Source organism: Hemicordylus capensis, chromosome 4 (assembly GCF_027244095.1).
Source record: "Hemicordylus capensis ecotype Gifberg chromosome 4, rHemCap1.1.pri, whole genome shotgun sequence".
Lineage (NCBI taxonomy): Eukaryota > Metazoa > Chordata > Lepidosauria > Squamata > Cordylidae > Hemicordylus > Hemicordylus capensis.
The window spans coordinates 64,301,252-64,320,388 of NC_069660.1; the positions used below are offsets into that span (position 1 = coordinate 64,301,252).

The window sequence follows — 19,137 nt, forward strand, 5'->3', positions numbered from 1 at the left end:
ATCCTGGAAGCAGCAGTGGCACAAGTTGGATGTCCAGCACTGCCTTAAGGCATATATAAAAAGGATAGCTTCGTTCAGAGTGTCGGAGGCTATGTTCGTCTTGTTCCACCCGCATTCTATGGGGAGGCTGTATCGTCAGCAACCATCACGAAATGGATACGGTTTTGTATAGCCATGGCCTACAAAGCCCAGTGCCTTAAACCACCTACTCACGTCTTCATGCACTCGACTAGGGCAGTGGCAACATCGGCAGCCTTTTCCACCAATACTTCAGTGGACGAAATACGTAGAACAGCGACGTGGGCTTCACCCTCCACTTTGGAAAATGGGTGTTACAGTGGGTTCTTCCTCAGGAGTAGACCAGAGCGCGCCCACCCGAGTTGGCCCGCTGTGGTATGTCCCATAGAGATGTCCCTGGCCTTAGCAACCGAGAATGGAGCATTGGTTCACTTACCGTGAAGGCTTCTTCTAGTTGCTAGGGCCAGGGACATCTCGGCCCACCCAGTTTTTACGCTCTGACCTGCTCCCGATGAGTTCCAAACTTCTGCTGTTACTAATGTACAGGTTCTAAGTATAAACCTTATGTACTTGTTTTTACTCACCCATTTCCGTACTTTTTTTTACGTCTGGTCTATCTGCCTTTGTGTATCTCGGCCTGAAAGAACTGGGGTGGGGTTATCCCCCTCAGTCTAGGGTGGGCGTGTCTCTTTTATCAAATCAGATTCTGTCTTGCCTAGGAGCTCTCGAGAGGGATAACCCATAGAGATGTCCCGGGCCCTAGAAACCAGAAGAAGCCTTCACGGTAAGTGAACCAATGCTCCGTTCTGCTTGAATAAATCCGTTTCTGTGGGTTGCACTGCCATACAGCAGTTGAAGACGGACTGTAGCTTTGCAGACTGGGCGGGCATGCAGAGGGCAGGGGGAGTGATTTTTGTGTGCCTCCCCTTGCTGCAAAAGCCCATGCTACTTGTATAATTGTTTTCTTGTTGGAGATAGTGGGATTGGGACCACAAGTGTCAGCAGCAACTGAACAGTGGAATCGTAAATGATGTATTCGTGACAGATTATTTCAGATGTTGAATAAAGTGTATAAGAATGCTGAGAAACCAAAATCAGCAGGGGCCAGGAGAATACAGAAATTGCTTATTGTTTCAGTACACCAAATACAAATCATGAATGCTGTCACAGCAATCTATAAAAACCTGTGGTAATGTGAAGTTCCCTGGAAATTGGGGCAACAGAGGGCTAGAAATGCAGGCATTTGCTGCTGAAACACTATACTAAACTTATAAAACAAATAAAATTGGATAACTCTTTGAAGTTTAAAAGCAAATTACTGGGGGAAATACAAAATAGATTTTTCAAATTCAAAAATTACACTGCTTTAGCCACGCCTGCTATGAATTAATTCTGGGAAGAATGCCTTGAGAGTTTCTATCTCTCTGCCCATAAAACAACATAAGCAAAGTTTATTATTATTTTAACCTCTTCTTCTAGACTGCCCCCACTTCAGTCATTAAGGAGGAAGGATTTGCTCTCCAGAACATTCCCTACAGTCTAGAAGGGCTCTGAAAGATCTAAAACACATGGACGTGTGTCCACTCCTGCAGAGTCTTTCCAGAGCAAAAGAAATGCTCCAAAATCTAAAGTTACTTGCACAGTTGTGCTCGTGCAAGGGGACAGGGGCACTGTGCGAGTTGTCACGCCCCTACAGACTCTAGAAGTACGGTTTGTCAGCCAGTGCATATAACTCATTTCCTTGTGCAATGCCTTTTTATCCATTTTTTAAAAATGAACCTAGCAAACAGTCTAGTTTTTCAAATGCAAATGGTTGCACACCTTTATTCTTCAGCTACTGAAAATGGTCAGGAACAGAAAGACGTGGACTACTGGCGAAATATGGTGCTGGTGCACTCATGAAATGTTACACCCACATTCATCGTAAGCGGTAGTGTACCTCTATAACATAACGGGACCTGGGGAAAAATGTGTTTTTATTAGTAGTTCAGATTGATTAATCAGAAGATATCATGCTTTTGAGCTACAACTTGCAAAATAAAAAGGACAATAATTGATTACTATTATTCTTGTACTGTAATACAAGTATTTAAGGCATTTCTGCCCTTTCTGCCTTAAAAATGGCTCCCAAGGCAGCTTATAAAAGAAGATCAACATAAAATTAAAAAATATATATTAAAACAGTTATAAAGGACAGCCAACATGGTCTACCGTCTGCCATTGATGGAAGGAGGGCTGTGGATCTAGAACAACCCTTCAGTGTCTCTGTGATAAACACTTATTTGCACTGAAATGTTTTATTTAACCTTTGTGGGGTAATATACTAACAGCATAACATCTTAAAGTAATTCTCTTTTAAGTGTATACAACTAGCTGCTGCTGCAGGAACAGTAAAGATAGAATACCAGTCATTGAGGCTCTTCACACAATCAGTGTGAAGAGCCATGGAGGGGTTTGTGGGGAGAGCGGGCTTAGGCCAGATCGGCTGCCCACATGATTGCAGGCTCCATCATGGAGCCAGCGGGGGCTGCAGGGATTGGGGGCCATGGGCCCCCGGAAGTTCCAGGATGCCCCACGTGAGTGTGCGGGGCATCCTGGAGAGACCCCTGAGCCCGGGAGGCTGCTTGAAGCTTCCTGGTCTGGGGTCTACTCGTGTGTCACCGCATGCCGCGGTGACACATGGTCAAAAAGATGAGGTTAACGGAGCGCTCGCTACATTAACCTCGTCTAAGGGACGGGGTACTTTGAGAGGTTTGCTGCCAGGAGCCGCACGGCTCCCGTTGCAGCACACGATTGCCCCAAAGCGGGCTAGGCTCTCTTAGCCCGCTTTTGGATGATCATGAGAATAGCCTCAATGTCCGATATCCTGACCTGTAACATCCTTTCCTATTTTGTCCTGATCTCTTTCCTTAACATTGCTATTAGTCTATAAGTTTGACAGTTTTATTTTAATTCTTTTACAATTTGTAATAATAATGAGGGTTTTACTGGGACATTTTATAACAAAAATAGGACTTTAGAAAGCAGCATTCTTATCACTGTGTTAGATAGACAAATATAAATTCCCCCCACTTTGCTAGATCAGCTTTCAAATTTTTCCAAAGAGGTGAGTAATTTATTTTATATAAAACTTCATGGTTGTTAGAAATAAAAATACCTAGGTAGCTAACTGGTCTTTTAGCCCAATGTAACTTACATGTTTACATAATATCAGACTTATTATGTAGCATATTCACATCTAATAGTTCTGTATCAACTAACTTTATATCCAGATACTTCACAAAGGATCTTTGCAAAAGCTTTGCAAAGGTCTGATGGGAAGCTCCAAATCTGACCCTGGCAAGCGCTGTGCTTGGAAGCAAAGTAAGCCTCACTTATCTGGTGGTTGCAGCAGCAGCCACCACAAATTCTCTTCTTCCTGGCTGTAACCTCTCAATCGTCTATACAAAAAGCAGAGGGTAGGTCATTTGCTGCAACAGGAAGTGGGTTTAATCACTTCCTTGTGTTCCAGCTTCCCTGCTCTCTGTCTCTTGGAACAGGTAGAGGATGCAACATGGCATGGAGGGAGGAGGAATTCGAATGAGAGACAGTGGCAGTAGCCAACACACCACAATACAAAAATGTTTGGGGGGGTGGGGTTGTGATGGGCCTCGGCAACCAGAAACAGGGCAGGGGTGGCCCATCTGCCACTTCTATCACATGAGACCTCATTTCACCTCAGTAGCGAGTGCCTCTGCTCCCAACTCCTAGAAGGAGATTTTAATGGGACTACAGAGAGTTATGGGTGAATATCGCTCCCCCTCCTTGTGCAAACAGAACTTTTTCCACAAACGGCTTTTAGGATACATTTTTGACAGCATCCAGAATTAAGTCAGTATGACTAAATCCCACTGGCTAACATACCACACAAGGGTATGTCAGCCCAGTAATGTTGATTGATTGATTAAGTGCCGTCCAGTCAGTGTGGACTCTTAGCGACCACATAGATAGATTCTCGCCAGGATGATCTGTCTTCAACTTGGCCTTTAAGGTCTCTCAGTGATGCATTCATTGTGTCAGAATAGAGTCCATCTTGATTACCTTGCTGCTGGTCGTCCTCTTCTTCTCTTTCCTTCAACCTTTCTCAGCATTATGGACTTCTCAAGGGAGCTGGGTCTTCGTATAATTTGTCCAAAGTATGATAGTCTGAGCCTGGCCATTTGTGCCTCAAGTGAAAATTCTGGATTGATTTGTTCTATGATCCATTTGTTTGTTTTCCTGGCTGTCCATGGTATCCTCAAAAGTCTGCTCCAGCACCAAAGTTCAAAAGCGTCAGTGCTTTTTCTGTCTTGCTTCTTCAAATAGGTGCACCTAGGTAATTTTGGAACCTGGACCTTAAGGTCTTTGGAGGCCCCCCTGCTGCAAGTTAAGCATCATTTTTTAACACATAGGTTATTGAGGGCACAAGTCATAGCACCCAGGACAGACTAAAGAGGATTTTGGGGGGCCCAGGGTGTGTGGAAGCCCTGGACTTTGGCCCTGAACTCCAGGGGTAAGAGCTCATCTGAATATACATTTGTAATCACCTATATCAGGCAGCAGCCATAGAGGAAAAAGGTGCTGGAGGTGGATGCTCACTTTAGTGGCATCATTTCATACTGTGTGGGAGGCGGCAATGGTAAACCACTCCTGTATTCTACCAAGAAAACCACACGGTTATGTGGTCGCCAGGAGTCAACATCGACTCAACGGCACAATCTTTCCTTTTCCTTTTCCAACAAAATTTCCCAAAGTGGCTTACATAGATATAAATAAATAAAATGCCTCCCAGTCTAAAATCTAAAAACGAAACATGAGATAGACACCAGCAACAACCACTGGAGGAATGCTGTGTTGGGGATGGATAGGACCAGTTGCTCTCCCCCTGCTAAATAAAGAGAATCACCACTTTTAAAAGGTGCCTCTTTGCTCAGTTAGGAGGGGTAGATCAGGTTTAGAGGTATGGCCTATTGGGAAGATGATATTGGTGCATCCATAAAATGTACCCACATTAATCATTAACAATATAGTACCAGTGTAACATAATGGGACCTGTGGAGATAAATCACTTTCATCACTGATCCAGCTTCCTATTGGTGCTTTGCTAAACAATTATAAACTCTAACATGATCTTAATTACTAATTACTTTGGATGTTGCCTCTTGTGTTCAGAGACAACCTCTGTGTATGCAATTTTGTATAGGCACCCAATAATGTGCTTTCTGTAGATTTCAAAATAGTCTTGAAGTTTATATACATTGCTAATACGGTAGGTAAAACCACTGTGTACAGTGATACAAAGCTGCTGAGCACCACACGAGGGCTGCTTTAGACCCAGAAGGCACCTAGAGGCAGCAGTGCAGATTGCTGCTCGTGCTAGTTTTTTTGCTGGTGGTGCATGTGTATGCGACCTCTTGCTTTTATTTCTAAATAATGCTAAACTAACTTGAGGGTTTTTGTTTTGGAGAAGTATTCTCTAAATATTCTACATCAACAAGTAAAACATTAAGCAATATATATAAGAGAAACTGGTCTAAGATCGTAAATAAACAACTATCTACATAAGAGAAGTTTAAAAAGTACTGATATTTCATCTATATTGACTGAAAAACAAACACTGGATACAGTTGTCAAAATGATAATACAAATGCAAAACAAAGTTTAAGAGGGAGAAATCTTACCTTTCCCTTGTTAAATAATTCTTGTAACTCAAAAAAATTATGAGCATCACTATAAATAATCCGATTGCTTTAAAGAAAAAGCAGAAGAGGTGTTAATTCTAGTGACAGAAAATAATGTTTGAAGAAAACTAATTGACAATCACCACTGGCCCACATGTTCTGCTGCCATAAGAGAGTAGAAGAGAGGGCTGACCCCTCACAGAGAGGCTGCAGCGTACCTGCACTGAAGAGTTCTTCCACAGCTGAGTGGAGGCAGAGGGGGATACAGAAGTGATTTTCACTTCTCTCCCCTCCCTACAAAAGTCCTTTTCACTTGTGGAAATATGTCATTGAGGGTCACACATCAGAAGGCTTATTTGTAATATTGCACTGTTGGGTAGTTAAGAGTTTACACAAGCCTTGCCTTTTAAAAAAATGAACTGAGATGATGTATATACAGCACTTTCAATACTTGAAAATATGGTGCAGAAATACAAAGCATTTTTATTCCCATACTCTCATATAATGCTGATCTCTGGCAAAATGTCAACCCTGGGTGGGAACAAACTCAGATGGATGATGTATCTGTTGGGGAAGCTCTAGCTGTGGAGCAAGGGGTTGGATTAGATGGCCCTCAGGGCCATCTAATTACCTCACACAAGGTAAGATTCCTTGTGTGCACTTCAGTGAAGAGAAAATCTGGGATTTAGGTCTACCAATTTGCTGCTGCCAGCCATCTGGCTCCAAGGTATCAGTGAAGCTGGAGCTAAACAAAGTATAGGAAACCATACCATGTCTATATTGCTTATAGCCAGCGTGGTGTAGTGGTTAGAGTGCTGGACTAGGACCGGGGAGAGCTGAGTTCAAATCCCCATTCAGCCATGATACTTGCTGGGTGAGTCTGGGCCAGTCACTTTTCTCTCAGCCTAACTATGTACTTAACTCTGGCTCCTTGGAGAAAGAGCGGAATATAAATGTAAATAAATAAATGAGTTCCATTAAGACACACATTTTCCTAGCATTTTAGTGCATGAGTGAATGTGGTAAGCCCTAACACAACATGTATAACAAAATGTTTTTTTGTCTGTTGGTTAAAAATAGCTTCAGATACTGCTATATTAACAATTAAATGTCAAAGAAAGGTTTGAGCACTGATGCCAAACAATAACAATGTCCAGCCATTTGGGAAGATGTGGTAAGCACAAATAACACTGTGGTGTACCCTGTAAATTTTCAGTGATAGCAGCAGCAGCAGCAGCACTCTGACTACTCTCTGATTACTCTCTCTTACCATTATTACAGATCAAATACTCCCCGTTTTCATGCTATGGTCAACACATAAATTGTAAAGTTGAGCTTTCTGTAGTCCTATTTACGTTGGTTCTTTCCAAAAGCATGTGATAAAAAGAAACTAGTCAAGGTGCCCCTGACCTACCTGCTGTTACCACTGTGGATATATCTGCAGTGGGGAAACAGGACTGAGGGGAAATTAGAGTGGAGGTTTTGGAGGAAACTGCTCCTTGCCTTCATATAAAAGGAGTACCCCGCCCTTTTGGAACCCATATTATCATTCCAGATGGCTGGTCAGAAAGTTCTCAAAATGCATAGGGGGTTAGAGTATGATGGTAGCATTAAATGTGTGGAAGTACAAGGAGATCAGTTCAAGTAGCTCAGTTCTTAAAATGTTTTTCAAAATTCTTTAAAAATCAATGGATGAACTGTTTGAATGTCCATTTGGTCAATCCTATAACCACAAGAACAGACCTGCTGGATCAGGGCCAAGGCCTATCTAGTCCAGCATCCTGGAAAAACCATGGAACATCATGTCGCATTTCTGAGATTTCTGCCCAGCCATTTTTGATTTATTAATATTTTTGAGTTTCCCACTGATTCCTATGGGGAAATTATGATTCATGAAGGGAATTTGGGCACAGCACCCACTAGTGGTGGCCCATGTTCATTGAACAAACTTGCTCAATTGTAGGCCTGACCCTGGACTCAGTGCTCTAGTCTAGATTATTTGAAGGCCATGAGGGGAAAGTCAATGAGGAGAAAGTTCAGAATAGGTAGTTTGGTACCTGGGGGAAGCCAGCAATAGAGGGGGCTGAGAAGGATAAGGGTAACTTTGTAACCCGCTTCCTTCCTCCTCTCCTTTCTGAGGTCAAGCAGGAGTATGTCAGCCAGGAGATGGAGTGGGGACAGAATCAAACTAGTTTAGACCTATGCATGGAAATATAACAGAGACTCTTCCTGTTTCTATCATTCTGTTTTGAGAAATTACTTACCAGTTACAAATATGCTGATGAACATGCCTAAAAATTAAAAAAAGAAAAGATACCGATAAGCAACTTGCTCACAAAAGAGAACATGGTAGCTCATTATATAAATTGTTGTTGTAAACCACCCAGAGACATAGGTTTGGGGTGGTATATAAATTTAATTAATTAATTAATTTTAAAATACACATGTTGGGAGTTATAAACATACTCATATTCTCTAGTACAGGCTTATATGTGTTGAGCTCTGGGGTCCATGTTGCAAATATCTAGTGAGTTGTTATGTTGATGACTGGTCAAAATCATTTTGTATAGATTATGCTTATAAGAAAGTTCAAGAAATTAATATATACGAGAATTTTGTATTAATGTGCTTACAAAAGGGAAGAAAAAGAATAGTTTGGAATTTGTAATTAAATTCAAATAGTTGAATTGAGGAAGACTCCATTCCTTCAAATGGAGGAAGACTTGGCATGAGTCTGATTGGGTACAACACAGAGCACATTTGAAGACCTATGCTCTGGCAGTGCAGGTGGCAAAGAAGCAGTTCTTTTCCGCCCACATTGTTTCTGCAAATTCACAACCAGTTGAGTTGTCTAGGGTTGTAAGGAGGCTAGTATGTACCCCCTCCCCCTTGAATTTAAACTTGGAACCATCGGGTCACTCGCTGTGACATTTTAATGATTTTTTTGTAGATAAAAACTCTCATTCGGGCTGAGCCAGATTCCACAGTTACTTCAGAGTCTACTGTGGAGGTGTCCAGCAACTCCTCTTATGGGATTAGATTGGTTCTTTTTCAGTTTGTGACTCCTGAGGAAATGGACAAACTGCTTTGGACTGTGGTCCTACAGCCTGTTCTCTTGACCCCTGCCAAACTTGGCTTATCATCTGATAATCATATTGTCAGAGAGGGTCTGGTAATATAAATGCTTCTCCGAGGGAGGGCAGAATGCCGCCTTGTCTTAAGGAGGCTATTATTAGACCACTTTTGAAGTAAGCTACACTGGATCCCTCAGAGTTAGCTAATTGCAGACATGTTTCTAATCTTCCATGGTTGGGCAAGGTGGTTGAGCATGTGGTGGCCTCTCAGCTCCATGCAGTTTTGGATGATGCAGATTATCTAGAACCTTTTCTAGATAATCTGCCTTGGTCGGCCTGATGGATGATCTCCAACTGGCTATCGACAGAGGGAGTGTGACTCTGCTCTTTTAGATCTCTCTATGGCTTTCAGTACAATCAACCATGGTATCCTTCTGGACTGCCTGAGAGAGGTGGGATTGGGTGGCACTGTTTTACAGTGGTTCCGCTCCTACCTCTCTGGCAGATTCCAGATGGTGTTGGTTGGAGACTGTTGTTCTGCTAAGCAAGAGCTGAAGTGTGGAGTCCCACAAGGCTCCATACTGTCACCAATGCTTTTTAACATCTACATGAAACCGCTGGGAGAGCTCATCAGGAGGTTTAGTGCTGGGTGTTATCAATATGCTGATGACACCCAGATCTACTTCTCCATGCCAACCTCATCAGGAAATGGCATATCTTCCCTAAATGCATGCCTGGAGGCAGTAATGGGCTGGATGAGGGATAACAAACTGAAGCTGAATCCAAATAAGACAGAAGTACTGACTGTAGGGGGCCAGGACCTGAGAAATTGTTTAGATCTGCATCTTCTGGATGGGATTACACTCCCCCTGAAAGATCTGGTAGCTTGGGAGTGCTACTGGACCCAAAGCTTTCCCTGCTTTCTCAGGTTGAGGCAGTGGCCAGGAGTGCTTTTTATCAGCTTCAGCTGATATGTCAGCTACATCCATTTCTAGAGGCGGATGACCTTAAAGCAGTGGTACATATGCTGGTAATCTCCAGGCTTGACTACTGTAATGCATTCTACATGGGGCTGCCCTTATACATAGTCCAGAAACTACAATCGGTACAGAATGCGGCAGCCAGATTGGTCTCTGGGACAACACGAAGGGACCACATAACACCAGTTTTAAAAGAACTGCACTGGCTGCCAATATGTTTCCGGGTGAAATACAAAGTGCTGGTTATTACCTAACACCCTTAATGGCTTAGGTCCAGGCTATTTAAGAGAGCGCCTCCTTTGTCATAAACCCTGCCACCAGTTACGAACTTCTGGAGAGGTCTGGTTACAGATGCCACCAGCTCGTTTGGTGGCGACTCAGGACCGGGCTTTCTCTGTGGCTTCCCCAGGGCTTTGGAATATGCTCCCTACAGAAATAAGAGTATCTCCTTCTCTGTTTGTTTTCAGGAAGAACCTCAGGACTCTCCTGTTTTCACAGGCTAATTAGAATTAATTTGTAAAGAAACTTGTTTTAATAACTATTTTACTATATTTTTATTGTCATGTATTTTAATCTGTGACTTTCAGATATTTTAAATTTTGTACACTGCCTAGAGATGTACATATCAGATGGTATAGAAATATGATATTATTCATCTTATTCAATAATTACCATATATGGTAAATTTATTTTCTTCAGATCATCACTTCCATGGCTAAGCATGGAAGCAACACTACACCCCATAGCCAACTTCAATAGTGATATTACAAGGATGAAACCTGCAGTCCTCCCAGTTTGCAGGCTGAGCTCTGTCTGATCTTTTCTGTGTAACTGAGCTACAAGGCCTAACTACATCTGATCTTAAGCACTCATTTGGAAAAGGGTGCTTGCTACTGCTGCTTTTATACTGAAAAGGAAATAAAGGAAAAGGAGTTCTTCTGTAAGAAGTGATCAAATAATAAAACCAAATAGCAATCTTTCCACCTTTCTGTATCCTGCAGCACCCTATCCAGGAAGCCCCAAAGTCTCTATCCCACAACGTCTCTCAGCATTGCCACTTCTGAGAGCAGGCAGGAAAGTATATGGGCAAGAGAAGGCAAGCTTCTTCCTTGCTTACCCTCACGTTCCTTCTCCTCTCTTGCTCACCCCACAGAAATAATCTGAGGATACTGCCTTGCTCAGCAAGCCCCAGTTACAAATGTGAAAATGAATAAAATGAAGAATATCAGCCAAATCCCACTCAGAAAAACCCTACAGAAACAGTAGGATTTTGAGGTCATTCATATGACTGATTCTGCTGGGGAGGGCTAGGAGGAAGGCAGAAGCTTGCCTGTTTTCCTTCACACGATTGATGCCACTCCTGGGCTTTGCAGCACTGCACGCCTAAATGACTGGCACACTAGCACACTGGGAGAGGCAAGGGGGATGGGGGAAACTTGGCTGAGTCATCAGGGACCCCACAAAGCATCACAGGAGAAGCCGTGGCATTTCCCCACAACACCGGGGGATTTACCACAACTGGGCAGTGAGGAGTATGGTGCATTGGGGATTCCCCTCTGCTGGGCCACTCCTTCCACCCGACTGTATGGAATGCCCAGAAGCCCAAGCATTCACACCCTCCTACTTCACTTTTAGCCCTGGTGGAAATCCTGGGCTACCCAGCAGAGGAGTGCTGGGATCAGTCCCAATCCCTACCCAGGCTAGCGCTGCCCTATCCAGGTACGGCTGGTGGTGAGAATGACCTCACTGTCTTGCTTGGCAAATCATGCTGTCAGAAATTTGTTTAATGAATCAGATGAGGAAGGTAAGCAAAGTCCCACTCGGAAATACCCCACAGAAATACTGATAGCAGGATACAGCTTCATTTGACAAACCCCACGGTGAATAATAAAATAGATAGGAAAATGGGTTAGGCCCCGCAAAATTCAAATAGTATATGGGCAAGTGAGCCAAGTTCCACACAGATACATATTGCTAGTAAACAGGATTTGATGATACAAGTTTTAAGGGAGCTTCAACCCTGCAAACAAAAGAAAAACAAATGTTAGTTTGAACCCCTAGGGTAGTAGGCCGTAGAAAGCAACAGTGGCAGCCAAGATTTCTTTCTCCCTGTTTCAATCTAGCTTCTACCCAAATTGATGGATGGATGGATTGTTAAATTTATATACTGCCTTTCATTAAAAACAATCCCAAATGGCTAAGTTCACACTCTCATGCTCCTTAAAGCTACCCCTCCCCTGCTCCATTAAGAGAGGGGCGGGGGCCCCTTCTTTTCTGAGTTTTACATTTGGCTTCCTCCAACTGGAGGCCCTCAGCTCTTTCTCATCATGGTATCCTGTGCCCTTCAACCTCCCTCCCCCCAGTTGGTATGAGAAAGAGGACCACACTGGGATAAACAGAGCAGGCAATGGGAGAGGAAGAAATCAGGAGCAAGGGTGGGGGGACGTTGAAAGCGGCCCAGTGGAAGGAAGACCATCTGAAAGAAGGAAGAAAAAACAATGTGAACAAATGGAGGAAGAAGAAACAAGGACCACAAGATGAAGCAGAAGAATGGTGGGAATCACCTGCTTTTTTCCCCTTTTGCCCCTCCCCCCCACTTCTCCTCCTTCCTCTCTTTCAACTTATTTGAAGCTTCTGTTGAGCTTATTTTCAAAGCCCTTTCTCCTTTACTTTTTTAAATTGCTCCCTTCTCGTATTGCCTGGAGCACTATTGTCTCAGTGGGGGCAGAGAGTGCCTCTCTTGCCTCATCCCCTCTGGACACCCCTGGTAGTAGTTATTCATTAAGCTAATACTTACTCAGGAAACAAGATGGAACGTTAGGCGACCATTTATTCCCACCAACGTACTGAATCACAGACTTTCCACGCAGCACATATCCAGGCAGACATTCAACAGTAACACTATCCCCGGGCTTATACAGTGTTTTCCTGCCTTTGGTTATTCTTCCATGTGGGATAATCAGCATAGTAAAGTCTGATGAATGAGGTGGAGCTGGTGAAGGGATCCTAGTAGTATCGGATGAAGTTGGTGGAGCTGGTGAAGGGATCCTAGTAGTATCGGATGAAGTTGGTGGAGCTGGTGAAGGGATCCTAGTAGTATTGGATGAAGTTGGTGGAGCTGGTGAAGGGATCCTAGTAGTATTGGATGAAGTTGGTGGAGCTGGTGAAGGGATCCTAGTAGTATTGGATGAAGTTTTTGGAGCTCGTGAAGTTGGTCCAGCTGAACACACAAATATTTTTAACCATAAAATACTCAAATCCAAACAGGTTTACTGTCCCTAACTCTCACATTTGAGTACTATAATATTATTCATTAATGACATACTCTCCAGGCATATTCTATTGTTTTACCTTTAGGGACAGACTAGTTATATGATTAAGTTGTAGATATTTTAAAATTACATAAAATTGTAATATAATCAGAGCACTTGTTTGAGTCATGTAACTAATATCTATGATTATAGTTCTGCTGCAATATTATTACAAGATAATATACTCTAACTTAATCTTTAACAGGAGTCTCTCTGAAGCTGTTATTTTATATTATTTTTAATTTTTGCTGCTTGTAATCGATTATTCAATACTGATCCCTATTATTTTATATCACTGCTGTGGGCAATATTGCTGAATCAAAAAATTAAAATGCTATCAAATACAAATTACAAGGCATCTAAATAGAGCAAGAAAGAATGTTTGAAACACTAAAAGAACATAAAAACAGCCCGGCTGGATCAGGCCCAGGGCCCATCTAGTCCACTGTCCTATTTCACACAGTGGTCCACCAGGTGTCGCTGGGAAGCCCACAGGCAAGAGCTGAACTTCAGAACGTACACTGCAGTTTTTAAAACAAATTTACATGGAAGTAACTTCCTAATATCAATAGTAGAATTTATACTTCCAGGGAAGTGCTGTGGATAACCCAGAAAAAAAGTAATTGTTACCAATTCTAGTAGAGAACTTATACTTCCAGATAAGTGCTGTAACCAACACAAGGATAATAATTCTAACATTCCAAAACAAAGTAAGGATTTCCCCCCCCTAAATACAGTTGTTATTATTTAAAGGGAAAGTGAGAAACATACGGATACAGGGATCTGAGATCAGCATCCAGACGCGGAGATGACATATAACACGATCATCTTCCTGTGGACTCTTTTTAACAAAGCCTGGTTTGCATATGTATACAACAGCAGTATACTGAGGAACAATAGGTGGAAGGCTGTGCTTTTCTGGCTCGGAGTTCGGTAGCTTCGGCAAGTCTTTGATAGCACATTGACCTGGGAAATTTTAAAAGGTGAAGTTTACTGACATTGTTATATAACAATGGCGGAAGAAGAATTTTGGTTTTTACATACATAATTATATATGCAGTTCAAAATTGGTCCTGAGGTCAAGGACTATAACCAACAGTAATGAGACAATAGAGAGAATGCAAATGTGAAAATGCTTACTACAAGTATCTTGACATTTATGTTAACAGGACAGCTGATTCTTACTTCACATTCAAGGCTAACTAGCAGGACCGTGCAAGGATCACAGTAGAAACCCAGTTCTTATGGATACAATGGATCACAATCCAGATCTAAGTGTACACTGGTACTAACCAGAGCTGTAGTGCACACCTGACTGGTATTCTCTGCAGTGTTAGAAATGTGTGAATGGGAGCCGTGTTTATGGAAGAGGCTGCATCAGGGCTCAACCTAATGGGTTGCCAAGCAGAGAAATGGGTGTGGAGCAGTGGCATTCCATCTGGTTGGGACTGGGTGTGTGTGTGTGTGAGAGAGAGAGATATGAGATGCAGGTGCAGTTCATTCCCACTCACAATGCCCTGGTGGCTGCACTCTCCCACACCTCACTCACCCCACTGCATTAACTCCAGGTGCAGAAGATGGCCATTCCCCCAGTCCCTGAATCTGGCAAACCACCAGTCTGCATGCCTGGGGTTAATATGGCAGCGGGGGCAAGGTGAGAAGAGTGGGCTCAGTCTGCACCTGCATCTTATTATTTTATTCATTAATTAATTCAATTTATATACCCACTCTTCCTAAACTGGCTCAGGACAGTTTACATGAAAATCAAACATATATAGTAAATAATTAAAATTAAAAAACATGTAAACCAGATTAAAGCTCATTAAAACTAAAACTATATATCATTAAAAGCCAGACTAAAAAGATGGGCCATTAAGGCTCTTCTGAAGGCCTACAAGAAAAATAACTCTCTTATATCCACAGGGAGCGAGTTCCACAACCTAGGGGTGACAACTGAGAAGGCCCGATCCAAGGTCATTACCAGATGAACCAGTGGCACCTGAAGATGGACCCCTCCTAATGATCTCAATGATTGGGGGATCTCAATGATCTCAATGATTGACCCCTGAATGATCTCAATCTTGTAGAGAAAAGCGTTCTCTCAGGTAACCTGGACCTAAGCCATTCAGGGCTTTAAAGGTAATAACCATAACTTTGTACTTTGCCTGGAAACCTATCGGCAGCCAGTGCAACTGTTTAAGAACAGGCATATTGTGGTCTCCCCAGGATAACTTGTTTTCTGCCCCTATGCCCCATCCAGATGGGCCCCAACTGTTGGAGGGAGGGGAAGGGAAGGGTTTTTGCTACTCTTTCCTCCCTCTAAAAGGATTTTTTGTCTTCAGAAATATGTTCCTGAAGGCTACATGAATTTCAAGGATGTATTTTGGCAGTCATAAAGTCTGTTTGGAGGAAGGAGCAGTGAAAATCCCTCCTCCAGCTCCCTTTGTGCACAATCCCTGCTCAGCAACACACTGGGCTGTTCTCTGCTGCAGCCTCTTCTGTGGACAACACCTCTCCTGGCTACGCAGTTCTTGCACTGTCTGTGCAGAATGTCAGCCACTATTTATAAAGCCACTGCTAATCCTGGCTCAAAGCTCTGCTTACAAGGGCAATATTGGTTAGCATTAATCATAGTAGCAAGGCATCACTCCCTCTACATTCACCTTTTACTTTAGCATAGGCAACTGGGGGAAAGTTAGTCCTCCTCAGTGAGCCAGACTTGGATCTTGAGCCTTCAGGAACTGATCCTTAAATTAGCTGTATAAAAGTATTTAAGCATTAACTACCACAATTTATAGAGACATGGACAATTTTAAAGAGCAGAAAATGAAAAGAAATGCAAGGGGAAAGCTGACCTGCTGAGTCTGCCCTCTGGTTCATCTAGCTCAGTATTGCATACATTGACTGGCAGCTACTCTGCAGAGTTTCAAATGGGACCTTTCTCATCCCTATTTGGAGATGCCAGGGATTGAACCTGGGGCCTTCTGCATGTGAAGTCTACATTCTTCCACTGAGCTACATCCCTATCCCACTACAGAAAAATAGTTTCTTAACATGGCCAGTCTAATGGCTACCTAGCAAAATATGAATATCTAGTTCGATAACTTAAATATTCTGTTAGGTAATGATTACATATAGAATACAAAGGGCCTTATACACCAACATGGCAGGAACTCAATAGTTTGTGGAAGGTAGCTTACTGGGCAAAGTTCTACTCAGCATTTTTTATTTTGGTCATAAAGTTGTGCACTGCCCAGAGCCTTTGGATGGGGCGGTCTATAAATGTAATAAATAAATGAAATAAATAAAAATAAACATGACAAATGAGAACAAAACCAGGGGAATGGACTGGGATTTCCTCATGCTCAATGTGGTCATTTAATTGGTTAATATCTCTATAAGAAGGGATATATTGCTAGATCAGGTGTACAATATTCTTGATTTGTTCACTAATGACTGAATATTTGGACATTCTTATCCATTTATCTGACCCATTGCTAGTACACAATATTGTCTAAATTGGGGGGGGGGTGCCCACCATTCTCGGAGCCCTACTCACATATAAAAAGGGACAAATGGACTGTGCAGTACAGTCTTCCTGTATAAAGCCAATTTCAGCTCCCTGGTGTATGAATCCCCATCATATATGAATTTCCTGTATCAACACCCACATTTTAAAAATAAGACATTTTATGACTACAATTAAAAACCATAAATGTGCAAGGTGACCTTCACATTGAGATACCTTTTAAAAAGGGCATTTCACCTTGTTCTATGAAACCAGTATTACAATCTGATGTTTTTATGTTGTATTCCAACAATCTTATGCATTCGTATTCCTGTAGTTATGTTTTGCATGCTTACTTGGGATACAAAAGTATGGCCTAAAACTGAGTAAAGATGCAGGTATTACGATTTAGTATGCATGCCAGCCAAAGTCTAGGTCAAAGCCATAGGACACACCAGATTAGTAGATGGAGTTAGCATGAGTGTATGAAGCCACCTAATGGTGCAGTGGGGAAATGACTTGCCTAGTGAGCAAGAGGCTGCTGATTCAAATCGCTGCTGGTATGTTTCCCAGAATATCAGGCAGTAGCGATATAGGAAGGTGCTGCATCATACTGTGTGGAAGATGGCAATGGAAAACCCCTCCTGTATTCTACCAAAGGAAACCACATGGCTCTGTGGTTTCAGGAGTCAACACTGATTAACTTGAGAGCACAACTTTACTTTTTCCTTACAGATTGTCCAAACTAGCAATTCCACGTGGACAGTTGAACAAGATTATTATTATTATTATTACATTTACATTCCACTCTTCCTCCAAGGAGCCCAGAGTGGTGTACTACATACTTGAGTTTCTCCTCCCAACAACCCTGTGAAGTAGGTTAGGCTGAGAGAGAAGTGACTGGCCCAGAGTCACCCAGCTAGTATCAAGGCTGAATGGGGATTTGAACTCAGGTCTCCCTGATCCTAGTCCAGCACTCTAACCATTACACCACGCTGGCTCTTTTTTTGACTACTGGTGTTTGCTCTTCTAACACCAAAGTGCACTCCACCTAGACACAAGCCAACTCAATTCCATTGATGAACAGGAAATCTGCATCACAACCATTTCAGTGTAAAACTGTAAGTGGAAGAAGCAGCATTGAGGGTGAAGCGATGAGACCACATCAGGATGTGAAAAGTAGCATTGCACCTCATTCCCTGACTGGTTGACTACAGACCTGAGCCAACTCTGCAAAATTCCAAATGGGGTAGTGGTGGACAGTTCTTTTGTTTGCAGAGTGGAGAAATGTGTAATGTACGATGTGTAACGTAGTGCAGTGTGATGAATTAACCCCCATTCTGTACAGCTCTGGACCGAGAGAGGTGGATTGCAGGACTGACATGATCACTATTTCGGCTTCACTGGCTGGAAGAAAGAAACTCAAGCTGTCAGAGGATGGAAGCTTCAGCGCCTCAAACTATGACAACCTTGCTATGTAGCCCCGCGCTATTTATCCGACATTATGGGGTGGGGGCGGTTCCCGGAGTGAGGGGGGCATCCGTGCTTGTTTCGAAAGTCGCGAGGAAAAGGACCCCAACACGACCCACGGCGGGGGGGAGGAGGGAGAAGAAGGGCTCGAAAGATTCCTCCGAATACTGGTACCCACCCAGCGACCCCTGGGGCAGCACTACCAGCGCCAGCGTCCCCAACAACGGCCGGGCCCACCAAGAGCCCCTCAACTGGCATCGCATGGTGCCAAAACGCAAGACAGGTCAGAGCGACCACCGGGAGAAGCGAGTCTCACTCTGCGCATGTGGAGCTCGGCCCGACACCGATTGGCTGCCGGGAAGCGCCGGCGCGCCAAGGAGGAGGGAGCGGCTGAGCTGAGCTGCTGAGTTGGTTGGGCTCCTCCCTCTGCGAGCAGCCCGAGATCAAAGGGAGCAGAGAGCGGCTCTGCTTGTTGTCCCTGGAGACAGCGGTGATGACAGGGTCTAGGAGGGTGGGGGGATTTGGGGTGAAGAAGAGTATGGTGACCGATATATCCTGTGCGCGATGCGTTTCGTTTCTAAGCTGAAGCGGGTCCTGCTAATGTCCAGGCAAGCGTGCATAGGATCGCGGTCTCTGGATGCAGCTGCTACTTCGCCTCTTCGGCGCGACTTGCCAGCGGGTGCAGGTCTAATCCTTTGGTTTTGTTTGTGCCTGAAGCTGGAGGATCTGGTGTTCTACCACCTGAACATGGGGCTGTTCTGTGGTGTGCCTTTATAAAGGACCCGTGGAGGCAGAACCGAGTAATTCCTCGCTTTTATATTTGGAAACGGGTAGGGCCAGTATTTTGTTTTTTGGTTTTTTTTTGCGCGTGCCATGTGCCCCGAGTACGTACTTAATCGGTGTGTAGTACCTAGGAGGATTTCATCGTTTTACGTTCGCTTAATTCCTGCGAGCTACTTAAAGCTGCAGATTTTGGAGCTCTGCCACCGTGGCCCGTTCTCTCTCTCCGCCCCCAGCTTTGATTTGCCATCCAGGTTGACCAAGAGTTCTGGAGAACGCTGCCCTCAGCTTTGTGTC

The 19,137-nt window shown here is 43.4% G+C and overlaps 1 protein-coding gene across 4 annotated transcripts; it reads right to left on the minus strand.

The window, feature by feature from the left end:
- Positions 1-1,810: 1,810 nt before the first annotated feature.
- C4BPA (complement component 4 binding protein alpha) lies at positions 1,811-18,507 on the minus strand. 4 transcript variants are annotated; one of them, XM_053246427.1, is made up of 7 exons: positions 18,239-18,350; positions 15,746-15,839; positions 13,854-14,048; positions 12,569-12,991; positions 7,982-8,008; positions 5,718-5,784; positions 1,811-1,976 (listed from the first exon to the last, which is right to left on the minus strand). In XM_053246427.1, the coding sequence occupies exons 3-7, from the start codon at positions 13,876-13,878 to the stop codon at positions 1,937-1,939; spliced, it is 582 nt and encodes a 193-aa protein (XP_053102402.1). In that variant the 5' UTR covers positions 13,879-14,048; positions 15,746-15,839; positions 18,239-18,350; the 3' UTR covers positions 1,811-1,936. The 4 variants fall into 4 exon arrangements, with proteins under 4 accessions (XP_053102402.1, XP_053102403.1, XP_053102400.1 ...); XM_053246428.1 differs by lacking the exons at positions 15,746-15,839; positions 18,239-18,350 and adding an exon at positions 18,377-18,507; XM_053246425.1 differs by lacking the exon at positions 15,746-15,839 and having other exon boundaries at positions 18,239-18,370.
- Between the last annotated feature and the right edge of the window lie 630 nt (positions 18,508-19,137).

What these genes read in the sequence shown, in the direction of transcription:
- C4BPA (XM_053246425.1), bottom strand. Translation starts at nt 18,323, where the DNA reads ATGCGATGCCAGTTGAGGGGCTCTTGGTGGGCCCGGCCGTTGTTGGGG. An exon ending in CGTTCCATCTTGTTTCCTGA is followed by an intron (nt 8,009 to 12,568) that starts GTAAGTATTAGC and finishes TTTAATTTTTAG; the next exon opens with GCATGTTCATCAGCATATTT. An exon ending in CATCAGCATATTTGTAACTG is followed by an intron (nt 5,785 to 7,981) that starts GTAAGTAATTTC and finishes TTTTCTTTAAAG; the next exon opens with CAATCGGATTATTTATAGTG.